Source organism: Nyctibius grandis, chromosome 2 (genome assembly GCF_013368605.1).
Source record: "Nyctibius grandis isolate bNycGra1 chromosome 2, bNycGra1.pri, whole genome shotgun sequence".
In the NCBI taxonomy this organism is placed as follows: domain Eukaryota; kingdom Metazoa; phylum Chordata; class Aves; order Nyctibiiformes; family Nyctibiidae; genus Nyctibius; species Nyctibius grandis.
Genome location: NC_090659.1, coordinates 79927040 through 79942882, shown reverse-complemented (window position 1 = coordinate 79942882; position 15843 = coordinate 79927040). Strand labels below are relative to the sequence as shown.

The 15843-nt window shown below is 41.2% G+C and overlaps 1 protein-coding gene across 5 annotated transcripts in view; it reads right to left on the bottom strand.

The window, feature by feature from the left end:
• The window catches only part of KLF12 (KLF transcription factor 12), a 256263-nt gene that overhangs the window by 52910 nt on the left and 187510 nt on the right, over window positions 1–15843 (bottom strand). For 4 of the 5 annotated variants that reach the window (XM_068395214.1, XM_068395213.1, XM_068395216.1 and 1 more), the window contains one exon: window positions 10399–10458. The exons of the other annotated variant lie outside the window; for it this stretch is intronic. In XM_068395214.1, the coding sequence (XP_068251315.1) occupies window positions 10399–10458 (60 nt within the window). The remainder of the gene's footprint in view (window positions 1–10398; window positions 10459–15843) is intronic. 5 annotated transcript variants of the gene reach the window in all.

Genomic DNA, 15843 nt, shown 5'->3' with positions numbered 1-15843 from the left:
ATTTATATCTTGTCTATATACAGCCTTCAGCTTTCAAACCACTAGCACTGATTCCACAGGTAGGAAAAGCAATTTGGCTTCCATGTGTACTGAGCAGAAAGAATTTGAGATATCATATATTTTGCAGAGGATTAAGGCTACCAAGTGTCTACCCGACCACATCAGCCTGCCTCACAAATACAAACATGCAGTTAAGGTTTCCAAGGACACATTACTTCACATTATGGTATATGCCAAGGAGTTAACCTAAGCCTTGGAAATACGTTTTGAAACTGGTTTTGTTAAGCCACTGTCATCTACTAAATATAACTTTGTTTTCACTAAAAAAAAAAAAAAAAAAAAATCATTCAGGAGTTTCCTCTGAAAAAAATAGTTCTTTGAGGCTGTCCTGAGAATACCTGGAAGTTTTTCATGTGTTTTAAAAGTTACCCCTGCGAAGCCCTGCACAGTTATGCCTGTCTGGCACAGACACCCAGCGAATGCAGAGCCTGCCCAGCTCCTGCACCGGCTGCCCCCAGCTCTACATGGCCCTTCCTGACCAGAGCTAACTCTCTGCCCGAATAATTTCCACGTGACTTCGCAAGCTACTTCTTGTAGAGAAAAGCTTAACTGAATTATCACTTCATTCCCAGCTAGTTCCTATACAAATAAGAAAGCCCGTGAGCATAGCACCGGAATTTATTGAAATGCTTATTTTCCTGCAATGGTTGACAGCGTGCGTATTACTTTTCAGCAGCTAATACAATTTTGCCTGTTCCTATAAAGGACCAACCACGGTTTCTCTCTAAGACAGAGCGCACCCCTGTGCTCGCACAGCCGATATTCTTCCAGGGCTCTTTATTAACGTTTTTCCCTACGACAGCTGCCGCAGCTGAGTTGCTCTGCACAGATTTTCTGCTCTGTATGGAGGGTTGGGGAGGAGAGCGGGGGCTTTAATTATACAGAAAGATGGAGCGGGGCCAGGCAGCCCCTCCGGTGCACTGTCTCCTACACAAGCAGGCTCCTTCCTGCTGTTCCAGAGCTACAAGGATCACCTGTTGGTCCTGGCGCTCGCCCAAGCTGGGGCCTAGCGGAAATGATAGAATCAGCTAGAAATGAGAGCCAGCTCCTAACCCAGCCACCCAAATGAGGGAAATACAAAAACAGATGATGGCAACGTGACCTCACTGCTGCACGCGGGAGCCAAGAGGGGGTGGGGTAGAAGGGAAAGGAAAAAGAAGGGGTATGCGTTGAAAAAAACCCCGCCAAAAAAAAAAAACAAACCCAAATCACTAAAAAGCAGCTTTGTTTTTTTTCTGCTGTTCTTCTCTTTTCATGTTCAGCACAGCAAAAACATTAGGAGAGTTTTTCTCCATACAAACACTTGCTGACAGGGAGAACTAACTACCTTGTTCCTGCTCCTGCTGGGGATGTCGGATGTTTCCATCTCCCACCTGAGAGATGTCAAAGGGATATGCTGGTACGCGGCAGAAACAATCTGCCTTTTTCAGACTGGGTCCTTTCTGCGCTGCACGGTGACATGTGAACTGTTCAAAGATCTGTGTCGGGAATTCCTTTCTCCCATAACAACAGCTCTCAGCAAAACAGAATCACAGAATCACAGAATGGTTGGGGTCGGAAGTGACCTCTGGAGATCATCTAGTCCAAGCCCCTGCCAAAGCAGGTTCCCCTAGAGCACATTGCACAGGGTCGCGTCCAGGTTTTGGATATCTCCAGAGAAGGAGACTCCACAACCTCCCTGGGCAGCCTGTTCCAGTGCTCTGCCACCCTCAAAGTGAAGAAGTTTTTCCTCATATTGAGATGGAACTTCCCATGTTTCAGTTTGTGCCTGTTGCCCCTTGTCCTGTCGCTGAGCACCACTAAGAAGAGTCTGGCCCCATCCTCTTGACACCCGCCCCTAAGGTATTTGTAAGTATTGATAAGATGCCCCCTCAGTCTTCTCTTCTCCAGGCTAAACAGACCCAGCTCCCTCAGCCTTTCCTTGTAAGAGAGGCTCCAAACCTTTTACTTGATATTTGGGTGAGCTGCAGTCTTGTGCAGCAGAAGGATTAAGTACCACTCACCTCTCACTTCATTCTTCAGGGCAGAAAAGCAGCTAAGTAATCCAATAGAAAAGGTAAGTATCACAAACTATTTAAAAAAAAAAAAGAATGCTGCCTTTTAAATGATAAAAATACAAGCTAATTACACACTGACTTTCCAGATATAACTGGTTTCATACAAGCTCTTGGAATCCACGTTTACTTGAAGCAGTAACCATCCTAACATCTAAAATTTCTCATCAAATTTCTATGGACCCCTGAGTTCAGTCACACCATAAATGCATACTCTCTCAAATAGCTTACTAGGCTTTAAATGAGCTTTTAAGCGGTTTTTTTTTTTTTTTAAACAATAATTTTTAGAAACAATAACAATAGAACTAGGAAAAACCTGAATCTTAAAAGGAAGCTTTTTCCCTCTCCGAGAGCAATGGAATGGGTCCCCAGAGCTTACTTCTTCCTGAGAAAACACTTCATGAATAATCAATGCGCAGTCCAATTCCTCCATAAGCACGGAGCCTTCAAACACACCCAGTGTTCAGCAGTCTCTGTGACTTTGGCCTTTAAACTGTAACACTTTTTGCCTCGCCCTCCATACCTTCCCCAGCTTCATTTCTGTTCTTTCTAGCAACTAGGTAGGTAAGCAGCAGCAAAATTTGAGCAGTGGGAGCAAGCTGGGGCTAATTTGCACCTTATGAATTATTCAAGACCTCCTGATTCCTGCACCTGCACCGAGGCAGGAAGCTTGCGAGAAACAGTCATTACTCTTCTCTTGGGTTTGCACAAGCTTGGTAACTGCGCAGACACTTTGTTCTGTAACTAAGGGCTTCAGGTCTTGTATTAAGCAGTGGAAGTCGGGGAAAAAAAATAACCTCACATTGTCACACTTCCCCTGCGCTGCCCCAAACCCAGGATAATCATTCAACCCCTTCTGAGACAAACGAACTGTAGTGTGTATCAGACTGCTGAATTCATCTCACATATGCTAATCCGCATCAGAGCATCAGCAGAGAAAAAACAAATGTGTGCATGAGCTGGTCTCCTCAGGTATTTACTCAGCTGTATTAGACTGCACATTTAAACTCCTTCCTAGCTCAGTAGGGAGTATTTCATGTGCATCAAGTATTTCACATGCTACCTTGATCATTAAGGCATCCTTCTCCACAGATACAGCACAAATAAACTCTCTCCCTGGCATTCTGGCTAACATGAGGGGTACTAACAGTTTAATACTATTGGAAGAGCCTCTGTTGTGCTTTCAACAGGATGGATTTCATGAGCAAATAAGTCTTTTCCATCTTCATCTACTATTATCTTGGTAAACAGAACGTGACACCTAACTGCAGTTCCAGGTATGACCCATGAATCTAGACAGCCATTAGGAACATTTGCAGAGAGCAGATACAAACCAATTAGCACTATGAACATTTTAAGATAACGATTTCTTTTTGAGTTAATATGCTAAAGCAAACAGATCTAAAAGTATTATGCAAATTCAGAGCAGCAAACACCACCTTTGCTATATCTCATGTCCACAGCTGCACTATCTCTGGGTCTTGTCCTTTACTAAGATGCCATCACCAACAAGTTCTCCAGTTAAAAGATCGTCTCATTAATCCCAAGCAGCTAAGCATCATGCTTTGATTGATTTCAGCAAAACAAATCTGTGGGAACTGATAATGAAACTGCTTTAATCCCCTCTTCCAACGAGTCAAACAAAAGTGTTAAGCATTCAGAAAGGTACAGTCAATCCTTACCAAATCTTCACTCTTCTTTCTGTGCCTAAAGAAGTTAATCCATTTTCCTTTCAATGCAGAACGCATGATTGGTCCTACACTGCTCTTATCTCATTCCTATCCAATAATAGGTACTCTAGCTCTTTTTTAAGGTATTTTAATCGGGCATGTAAACACATTTTATTCTTTGATGCTCTTTCATTCAGCATCATTAATCCCCAGCATGAAATCAATAGACTTAAAACATTTAATCACGTGAAAACGCAACATAAAAATCCACAAATGACTTTAGCTCATCACACACACTGAAGAGGTTGGAAGTTGGAAACTATGCCTTCTTTTTGCCTCGGGAATCAGCAAACCCTAACCTAGTCTTTCACTGATGTAAACAGATTCTCTCTCCAAGTATCTACCATTAGGCAAAAAAAGATGCTGATTGATAAACAAAACATGGGATTTTCTGTTTGCTCTGTCATCTTTTTTCATCCCTTGTGGTCATATTGGCCTTATGAGCAATACGCTTGTTTTACCGCAACCTCTTGACAGTATGCATGTTTAAAAAGTTTAAAGACAATTACAGTAACTGGGATGCAGAATGTACTGGCTGTGCAAACGAAGGGAAAAACATCTTTTCAGTGGTTTATTTTCCTTTTTTAACAGCACACATTGTCTCTCTGCTTGAAAAGAATGCGTAAGGGACAACAATCATAGTTGTTTTTTAAAGAAACAAAGATGAGAATTTGCTTTACCTTATATATGATTTCCAATGCCACCAAGATACAGAAAGTGACAAGAATCTCTTTAATGGGCAGAAATTGAGATGTAAAAACTAAGGATAGCCAGATCCATCTCTTGATAGGCAAAAGAGCAGGAACAGGTAAACAGGGAAAACTAATAACTCTAGATAATGGAGTAACATCTTTAATTCTACTACATTAAAAAGCACTGAAAGCTTGCTCATTTGAAAGGAGAAAATAGAGTTTGGAAAGTGAAATACATGGAGAAGTGTGGAAACTGGCATGCTGAAACCCTGATTTGGGAGGCAGGCACCCAAAACCCTTCCTAGGTCCATGACTGTATTCCCACCCACTGTCCCATGAACAGTCCTAGCCAGCATGTCCCTACACTCATGAGGTCCTTCACTGTTAAGCTGGAGCTTCTTCAGGCACCTACCACAAGGCATATGTTCACACATGCTCTTTCTGGCAGGTGCCCGTTTTCCACCTACAGGCAGGGCAACATCCTGACCTTTGCCTATGTCTTGTGAAAAAGCCCCAAAAGGCAGGCAGAGTTTTGATGGCGATGGCACTGGCAAGGTGCTGTATTGTAGCCTTGTGGTCAGGTAATTTGCCTAGGGAAGGAAGGACTCTAGTTGTAGGTCCTTCTCAGACAGAAGGGTGGATTCAGCATCTCTACCATCCCAGGAATAACCTGGCTATAAGGACTTGGGTTCTTCCGCATGAGTGTCCACAGAAGCAAGGCTACTCTGACACCAGGAATTCAAGAACCACGAGGCTAAAAGGTTGGGCAGAAAAGGGGGATCCTGGCTCCATACTAGAAATTTGGACACTCAGCTCTGAGAGGGAAACAGTGAAAGCTCTGTTTCAGTATCCACAACTGTTTCTGTCCTAATGTTGCTCCAGGGAATGCAGCCTACCGCCTCAGTCCTGTCCACACTCAGGCAGGATTTAGGTTCTTCTTACCCACACTCTCCTTCTCATCCCATGACTTCTGTGCTCCTGTCTATACCATGGCTCTTCAGTAAGAAGGCAGATGAGATACTCCACTACTCCCCAAGTATCTCATCTGATTAGGCCTGTGCCAAGGATCCTAATGACTAAAACACCACTGTGATGTTTGTGCTGAGAACCTAAAACTCAGGTCTTCTACTTCATTGACAAGCTAGTTAACAAAGCTGTCCTGCAAAAGGTGGGAATATTGCTGTTGCTGCTGCCAGCTTGTTTTTCAAAAGAATCATCCCTACTCCGTTATAATCCAGAAAGGGCTATGCGGACTACCTCTGCGTCAAACAGATGCTTTTAGTTCCTACTGGTTCTCTATATAGTCCATAATGACTTATCTAATGTGACTGGGTTGTATTCCTATGGAAGCACTTACGTTCCCTAGGCAGTCAGTGAAGAGGAGTATACACCTAAATCAGATGGGAAGGGTCTCCTTTTTGGTCGCTTCTGAGACATGCAATTCTCTTCAGTCATTATAATGGGGAATTCAAGTGCTTTTCCTCAGAAGCCAGATTACCCTGCAATGCTTAACCTTGACATACAGGTGGAAGTTAGTTGTCAAGTTAGGCACAAGTGATTTTTGGTCAAGTGTTAAAAAAGTTTTGTGAGTGTGTGTAACAGAGATACCACTGCCTCCAGGGTAGCACAACATACTCTCACTACAGCTGAATGAGGTAATAAAAATTTCTTAGCAGGTATGACTAATCTGTACTTTACTGTAAGTATCCAAAGTCTTAGTGATCTCCTGATTTTGAAGTTTTTCCCACTGAAAGTAACGTTTATGCACTGAGCTGCATGGAGGAAAAGGCATAGATTAGGGAATAACTTCAAATGCTTCGGCTATCCTAGATGCATTAATTTTTCATTACCGCATTTATGAAAAAAAAACCCACAAAAACCTGAGGTAAAACTAAAGTATGTAATGAGGACATTCCAAATCAGGCAAAGAGAAGATCAAGCATTTTCTTCTGGCAGTGCTCTTAATTATTACTAGTAATGTCCTATTTATTATCATCATTATTCTTTACCTTTTTTCTTTAAAAATTATCCAGATTGTCTCCCCAAATGTGTATTTTTTTTCCTGTTTGACAGAGGCTAGATTAACTCACGGTTGAAAGAAATCAAAGTTCAGACATAAGAAATGTTTTTTTTTAAAAGCCTGTGCTCTGTAGTTGCAATTTGGCCCTGGAGATGAATTGCAGGTACAGACTTGGGCCTTACATTCCTACTGACTGAATGGGAATCCTAACAAGTGTAACAGGGTACTCTGCAATGCTTATTTTCTTTTTGAACTGGTGACAAACGAGAACTACTGCTTTGAGTTAGTCTTAACAAATGGCAGGAATAAAACAGAACAGTGCAAACATTCGTCTTTGAATAGTGGAGAGTCAAAGCAAACTAAGGTGAAAATGGTGTCCGGCAAGGTAATTCAGATCAGGAAAGTCATCTAACTCCAAGCAGCTTGACCCAAACATAGCCCCAGAGTCAGTGCTACAGCTGCCAGTTAGACAGCTAGCCAAGAAGCTAGCAAAGGTGCAAGCCAAGAAGCCAGCCATAAACGCACATGCCAATACAGGAAAGCTATATTCCAGAACTTGGCATCTGGGTCCTCCAGCTGCCAAACATCTCCCATCTGGCTGAGCCTGTGGAACGAGGTGTTAAAAAGAAGAACAGAGGTAAATTATACAAGAGCAAAAGCAGTACCGTTTGCAAGACACCGAGGATGAACGGGCACGTTGTGCCCACTAACATCTGAAACTCACTCGTAATACCCCTTTGTTACCAGTGAAATGGTGGATCAGGGCTCTTCTGGATCAGGGGAGGCAGTATGGGCAAAATGCTCAACTTTTGTGAGACCGCTCTCGTGAGACCCCACCTGGAGTACTGCATCCAGCTCTGGGGCCCCTAACGTAAGAAGGACATGGAGCTGATGGAGTGAGTCTAGAGGAGGGCCACAAAGATGATGAGAGGGCTGGAGCACCTCTCCTATGAAGACAGGCTGAGAGAGTTGGGGCTGTTCAGCCTGGAGAAGAGAAGGCTCCAGGGAGACCTTCTAGCAGCCTTCCAGTACCTGAAGGGGGCCTACAGGAAAGCGGGAGAGGGGCTTTTTACAAGGGCATGTAGTGATAGGATGAGGGGGAACGGTTTTAAACTGAAAGAGGGTAGATTTAGATTAGATATTACGAATAAATTCTTTACTGTGAGGGTAGTGCGACACTGGAACAGGTTGCCCAGAGAAGTTGGCCCCTCCCTGGCAGTGTTAAAGGCCAGACTGGATGGGGCTTTGAGCAACCTGGTCTAGTGGAAAGGTGTCCCTGCCCATGGTAGGGAGGTTGGAACTAAATGATCTTTAAGGTCCCTTCCAATGCAAATCATTCTATGATTCTATGATTTTACAGGAAAAGAACAGTTAGACATGTATGAACTGGAGAAACAGTCCCAGCCTGTAGCCATTCATGGAGGTCAGCAGATGCAGAACATTTGTGTGCGAATGGCTTTGAGCAAAACTCACAGCTTTTAGTAGTTTTGATGAGCCCGATAAAAAAAGGGAAAGGAGACTACAAAAAATGTTTCTTCAAGATTTTGTGATCCATTCTGTTTCTCCGCCACCACAAAGAAAAACAAGTATCTAAGAATGTTTCTGTACTTTCATAACTAGAATACCACAAGTTTGAGTGTAATTTTATGGAGGAATAACTTTCTTGAAACTTAGTGGAAAAAGATAACTTTAGTAACACAAAATTGAAATAAAACCCCAAACTGGGCAGGCATGAAATTTCATTCAAATTAAATATATACACTCACATAGCTGTATTTAATTGTAGCAGAATTCACTTCTGACAAATAGTTACTGTTCCTAAACTGCAATAGCTCCGTACCCCTAGAAGCAAGACCAGCTGTGAGGAATACTCCTAGCAGTGTGAGTAGTTTTAAGTGCACCGTAAGAATTCTTACTTTCAAATGATACACTGACTTAAATATTCATCTCCTTGGCCTCATTTCCACCTTTCACTCTATAGACAGGTCCACATGGCCTAAGTGAGGTTTGACAGATGTGACATTCTTGAGCAATTTAGTCCTTTATTTTAAAAAGACATAGAAGACCTTATATTTCTCTTCCAAGTTTCTGTTTTTATTAGCAGCTATGTGCCTCACCAAAAGATTACATTTCAGTCTCATCTCACTCCAGTCAGAGCCAACAAACTTTCAGTGGTTTAGAATTGGATTATGAGATGACTTATGTCATCTTCATCTACATCTAACCAGGCATGTTGTTCAGGGGGCCTCGTTAGTAGGATCTCATATTCATTGTTATGGTATGCATAAACTCTACATGTAAATCCATGAGCAATTTTTTGAGTAAAATGTTGAGAACATTAAAAAAAGAGCAAAAAATTGACAACATAAGCCTCATTCTTGAAAATGCCTCCTGTAGAATAGAAGCTAATATAATTGGTGGTTATATAGAACATTATTTCTAATTTCGGCTAAAGGAGCCTGCATTCAAAATTATATCTGAAATATAAATTTATTTTAGAAACACAACATTTTGGGACACTAGTAGGCTCTTCAGAATAATTTCTGAAGTTGCACTGATAATTTCAATCAGATCAAAGAAAATTCTAAGGATTTAAAAAAATGAACGTATCATCTCAATTTCACACCCAAGGAAACCTTAAAAGCTTTGTATTGGCTTTAACAGAGAAGTTGCTGCTGCTACTACTTTGAAAATATTTGAGTAATAAGAATGTGCAGATTTTTAATATAAATATACCAGTTGTAATGCAATTAACGGCAAATGGGAGACAGGAGTAGACTTGAGGAACGATTTCTGTATTTGACTACTCATTAGCAATTTGAAAGTGTAATTGCTCTTAAACATGCCATCTTCTTAATTTTATTATGAAGCTTAGCTCTACTTATAAACGTGAAGAATTAGATTTATTCTGCAACTTATTTGCTTATACTGAATGTGTGAAGTTGTTTTTCCTTCTGTACTCCGCAGATAGAGGGCCCATGGATCACTAAGAGTAGATAAAGCAGTGAGTTGATGGGTTTACAGTTGTCACACGATGAAGACGACTCCAAAGGAATCTTTTCAGGGGCCCATAAAACAAGCAAAAGAAGGGTGGAGGACAAGCATGCAAGCAAGCACACTGAGAGCGGACATTTCATTGCATGCTACTTTCAAACATAATAAAACAACAGCAATGAATCCAACAAAAGCAGGAACCCTATCAGGGTTGGTACATCTCTTCTGTCATATGACATCATTTCTACTTGGGCAAGCGAGGTGAACCCGAGGCACCTTATGGCATCACAACGCTCGCTGAAACCTCCCAGTCACCCCCACCCTGGATTTGTAAATGAACTCTGCACTCTAAAGCAGGGCCTCTACTAGGCGCAGGACACAGCAAGGTTTTAAAATTTTGGCCTTCTTGAAAAAAAAGCAGAGACACGTTTGCAAAGACCTCTTCCTACATTTTACACCTTTGCTTGTCGACTTGTTTCATGATAACTGGCAATGACCCATTATAACATGAGCTATGTTGATTCACATTAACTTTCTTACTCAATTTCAGTAAACTATTTTGAACATTTTAAACTGCATTATCAAACATCAGACAGGATTTTTTTTTTCTGTTCTCGTATTGTAGTCATTGGGATTTGAAAAAATAATTGCAGCTTTACCATGATGCACACCACCACCCTCCCAGCCCCAAAAATATAAAAAACAATAGCAAAAATCAACTTTGGACCTTGCCCAGCCCCACATATCCCCCAGCCATAACATAGAGGGAAAGAAAGCTGAAAAGCACTGCTACTAGACTTTGTCAATAAAACAGAACATTATATAATACACAATAAAATGCTTCATACCTGGAGTTGAAAAAACGAAAAGGGTTAACAGCTGACCTGGCACAGCCCCACATGCTCTCTCTGGAAATTGAACACAGAGAATTAGGAATTTTAAGTTACCCCAAACAATTGCAGGGGACTTAGACAAGCTTGAGGAACACTTACTGCAAAGTAAGCACATAGCCTCAGTGTGGAAGGGACTTTAGGATTTTCCCACTCACTTAAAACTCCTTTTTAAACTGAAATTGCTCAGTAGAGGTCCCAGCTAATGCTAAGCAAGTCATTAGGAGCTCTGCCATTAATTTGCATGGGAGGAGAGTCAAAGCTTAAGGGCCCAGGTATCACTAAGTGGTAATCCTGGATCATGGTGGATCATATTTTCTTATTAAAAAATAATCAGTGACCAAGAGGAAAACATTAACGAGAATCTAGAGCATGAAGAGGGAACAGAGGCTGGAGTGAATTTCCACTCCCAGAATTCTGCTGCTTAAGTAATATTATTCCCAACACATCACTGAAAAACCTAGCCTTTACGCTTTTTACTTAAAACTGAGACTCCAGGGAAAATAGATAATCTTCTAGAATATTATTTGGAATATTGAACAACACAAATATATGATGTCATAGCTGTATAAATTCCTGTGTTGGGATTTGGACTATACGGAATGCTCCTTTTCACTGACAAATTCTGATCCACTCCATGTGCTTAAACAAGAAGCATCATACAGCTGGCTTTTGGGAACAGTTCCACCACGTTAGGAAAAAAGAAAAACCTGTAGAAAGCCAAGTCCATGAATAACCCCCTTCAGTCCCTCTCTCTGTGGTTTAGATCTCAAATGTACCATGACATTAGTCTGAGGCCAACGCCCAAGAAACTAGCAAAAATATTAGAATAACAACATGAATCATGAAAGTGTTCTAGCACACTTGCAGTTGAATGCATTTGCATTGGAAACGTTTTGGATCCTTTATAATGCCCAACTAAAATGGTAAGGTTGGAACAGTAATTGTTGAAAGTGAAAAGGACATTTTCAAAGCAACTTCTCTTGACTTATATAATTGCACTTTCCATTGGACCTTGTAAACCTACAAACAATCTATTTTATCCCAGGATTTTGCACTGCATCTTTCGAATATCTCACATTTCCTTGCTTCAAATGTACGGTAAACATTGGTCTTCTTTACTGTTTGCTTGATTTTGCCATTTGTTAAATGTTAGATTTCTGATAATGACAGAAATCTGCTACCAAGATGACAAAACGATGTAAAGAATTTTCATAGCAAAGTCTAAGTTATTAGCTCTATCACAGTCCGATACTGTTTTTTTCTACCCTCTTTTTCCACTCTCCGTGTAGAGCCTCTTCCTTCTTCAAAAACATATTTCAGATGCCTCTCCCATGGTATCACTAGGAACAGATTTTATTTCACAGTATCTAATCAAAGCACACTGGGGCAAAATCTCCCCTATTCCATTAGCCCTCAACTGAAATTAACATGCACTGGAAAAATGGCAACTGGAAACCATAACATTGACCATTCTCCCCCATGTCAATGAATTTATAATTATCTCTGTGTCTTATTGGAAAAATGTTTATTCCTAAAGCTGATACAAAGTCATGTACTGATACAGAAGTCATGACTAAATTTTGTACACTTCTTTTCATAAAGGTCCCTTTTTAACAACTAGCAATAGGGCAGGCAAAAATACAGTTCATGAGGATGGTTAAGTATTTGCATGATGAATTTTTATTAGTGGGAAACTTAGCAGACAACTAAACTCTGGTTAGAACCTACAGTATCCAGGCACTGAAGCAAAAGACATCCAGACATCCCCCAGCCAACCTCACAGACACTTAAAACTTACTATGTTCCTCTCTGTTTGGTCTGAAAGCCAAATGGCTGTGGCCTCCCACCCAGCCTCTGCTCTGATCCAGAAACCGTCAGGAGAAATTCCCAGTCCTTGCCTCTGGGGTTTGAACCTTATCTGTACTATGAAAATGGCTAAAACACACCTGACAACACAGATTCAGCATAAAAGAGATCTGTAATAGTCACTTCCCAATCCAAAATACAAGTGTAGGAGGAAAAAGAAGAGGAAAAGGACGTTGTAGGACCACTCTGGGATATCTTTTGCGTCATAGCCTCGTGTTCCAGAATTGGCAAATGTAGGTATCTGAGTCACTGCTCTAATCACTATGGTTTTTATGCCAGACGTGGGTGGCTGCACCACCGCTGCCGCTGGTTGTCACATTTTTAAACAGAGTGAAGGCTGGCAGGAAGAGGACAGCATGCTCTGGGTTTTAAAACAGGTAGAAATAGGCAAGCTCAGAACAAAGTACTTGATCTCTTATTTTCCACAACGGGAAGTTTGGAATGTAAGCTGGTTTGGTGGTTATTTTTTTTTGCCAAACTGTATTTTCATGAACAACGCCAGGTCAGAAACCCAAGCTCCAAAGAGAGCAGAGATGACTCATAGACAAGTACCCAGCAGGTAAGCGGAGCTGGCTCTAGGAAGCTGGTTGCTCTGCCCATTGAACTTCAGAGCATTTAACTCTGTGTTGACTATACTGTGGGAGTGTTGACGCCTTGTGTAGGTGCTCTGAAACGCTGCTGGAGCCAATCACCTATTTCATAACCTCACAAGGCCTCCACCAGACCCCCCCCAAAGTAGGCAATCTGTATCTCGCCTCAAGTGTCTGTGCTCTTATGGTTCATCTTGGTTCTGGGTACCTGTGGTATTTCACGCATGTTGCAAGATTATGGGGATAGCGGTACCTCTACGCCATGCAGCATATTGACAAGGATGTACCTGTTACAGAATTGCATGTACTTGATAGTTCCTCTCAAGCAAGAGGAAAAACACATTTTATTTTCACTATGCCTTAGCAGTGGCTAAGAATCTCAGAAATGATGTGGTGATACAGACAGCAAGTAGTTTGGAAGTGGAAATACCAAGTGCAAAGGGAATCTGAGTTCAGCTGAGTAAATAGTTTTCAGCAAATACTTTACTATACAACATTATCCTGTTACTCTGCTTTTGAAACTTTTATGACTGAGATTTTGGTCATTATTCCAGTTCCTCCTGTGAGCTTATTTATAAATGGTCTGACTCTGGCCCTGATAAGCACCTGATCACAGAGATAGCAAAGGCCATCAGTTCTTCAGAGAAACACCACGGTGACTTCTAAGTGAAGTGATCTGTCTATCTGACAGCATTGTGTGTCCCTGATTTACCACACAGAATCCCAGCCCTATGCTAAATATCATATTATTAATGCAAATAATTGAGGGAGATATTTTGACAAGATTGAGACTCCTGCTAACTTTTAACGAGTATATAAATGCAAATATTTCTTTTTGTGCCTGCTGGTAGGTTCTGGTCATTTCCAGGTTACTTCATTTTTCAGGCTCTGTTTGCAATGCTGTCGATTTCCACCAGCAGCAGATACTGTAGGCAGGCCTTAGGACGAGCACTTTTTAGGGCAGCCTCTGACCTCAGTACCTGCCAGCCTGCTCCACACTGCCCAGGCTTAGCAATACATGCTAGGCAAGAGTGGTTTGGCCATTGTCCCTCCTCTGATCCACCCTGGTCGCTTCCTTATTTTCTGCCTCACTCAGTTTTCATATTTCCTCGCACCGCTGTATCCTGTGGCAACTCAGTATATCCCAGAAGGGTAAACAAATGTGACCCAAAACTTCATTCTTGACACATCTTTTGTTTGTCATGGCTACAACGATGAAGGTACTCAGCTTGACTCTGAAACCTGTGACTATCGTTACTTCTGACACATCTCAGGATTAGATGCTATTATCTCAGCCATTGTGTTGCTTTACTCCTTGTTTCAGCCTTCAATTCCTTTCATTTTGGCTACAGCAACTTCATACGTGTGGCGGCTTAAAGCTCCAATTATCCTTTTCTTGATGTGTCCAAAATAGTAACACTCATGTCCTCAGTCATATGCACATGGAGGATGGCACCTCCTTGGCACACGGGCTCCGCACAAAAAACTCTTCCACATCCATCATCCAGGAGCTTCCTTTCACTCCTCTTTATCTCCAGCCTAAAAAGAACTTGCTGTGAGAAATGAGGTTACAGCAGAGTCTCTACTAGTGAAAGAGGATTGAACTAATAAAGGGGAAAACCTAGCACGATCTTTTCCCATTGTGCAGCAAAAAGGAAAATGGTGGAAAAAATGTGGGTGTGTTTTTTTAGATCCCCATATTCGCATGCTCACTTAACTATGCGTTGCTAAACAGTGTTCCCCTCTTAACAGTGCCCTCCTTTGCATGCAGTTTACACACCTGTGACCTACACAACTCTTTTTGTGTTTTTGCAAGCATTGATCTAAACACTCAGGAAACATTTTTCCATAAATCAGTATAAGCACTGCTATTAAGATTTAATTGTGTTGCATGTTTGTCTGTCACAAAATCACAGGAACTGCCTTATGGAAAAGGAAAGATAAAAACTTATCTGATCTAAATAATGAAAAAAAGAAGTAATTTTGGCTCAAGTGACAGCAAAGGACAATGCTCTTTCTTTTTCTTATCAGTAAGTCAAGGTAGCAGTTCACTGAGGTAGTTTTATTGTGGCTTTTTCTGGCAGCATTCTGCTATCTAATCCGCACTGATAAGTATTTGCTACAGCTCTGAATTTCGTAATGCACACAGCTCTGCCTCTGCCTTCTGTGCTGATTTAGAAAGAAAAAACAGAAAAAGCTGAATAACGAATCACTAGGGAAACAGATGCCAAATAGGTGTACAAACTGCTAACTGGGTAGCAGTAATGCATAATGTTATTTCTAATTCATTGCTCGGTGTCATGCTCTTCAAGCAATTACACAATGCCTGCCCCTCTATCAATAAAATGCATTTCACATATCTAACCACTAATGACTCAAGCTTCACTCTGGAGCAACACATTGTAGTGGATTAAGCATGGGACTAGAAGGCGGACGTTCCTGATCCCAGCTCATCCTCTGCTTTGCTGCATGGCCTTGAGCAAGTCACTAACCTGCGGATAATTATAATATTTGAACACACAGGGGACCTGTACAATTTAATTAGTTAATGTTTGCAAAGCACTTCAAAGATAAAAAGTGCTATATGAATTATAATCATACACTGATGTTTTGGGGCATTTTATTCCAAAGCACATTTGTGTAAACTTGTTTAGTAACATAAAATCCCAATAATGGCAAAGTTTGATAACTACCTTGAAATGACTGGCACTTCTTAGACTAAAATTTAAATTAATTAACAAATTTAAACTGTTTTTGAGAAGACAATTATATGAGACAATTCAATATAGACACTGAACTGAAACTGCGAAACAAGATCTTTGAAAGTTTGCTTGTGATGGATAAAGGTAATGAAAGACACATACAGAAAAGTATCTGTGAATCCATACATGCTACAAATACCTCTCTTGCTGCACCACGCTGGTCCTCAAAATAGCCTAAGTGT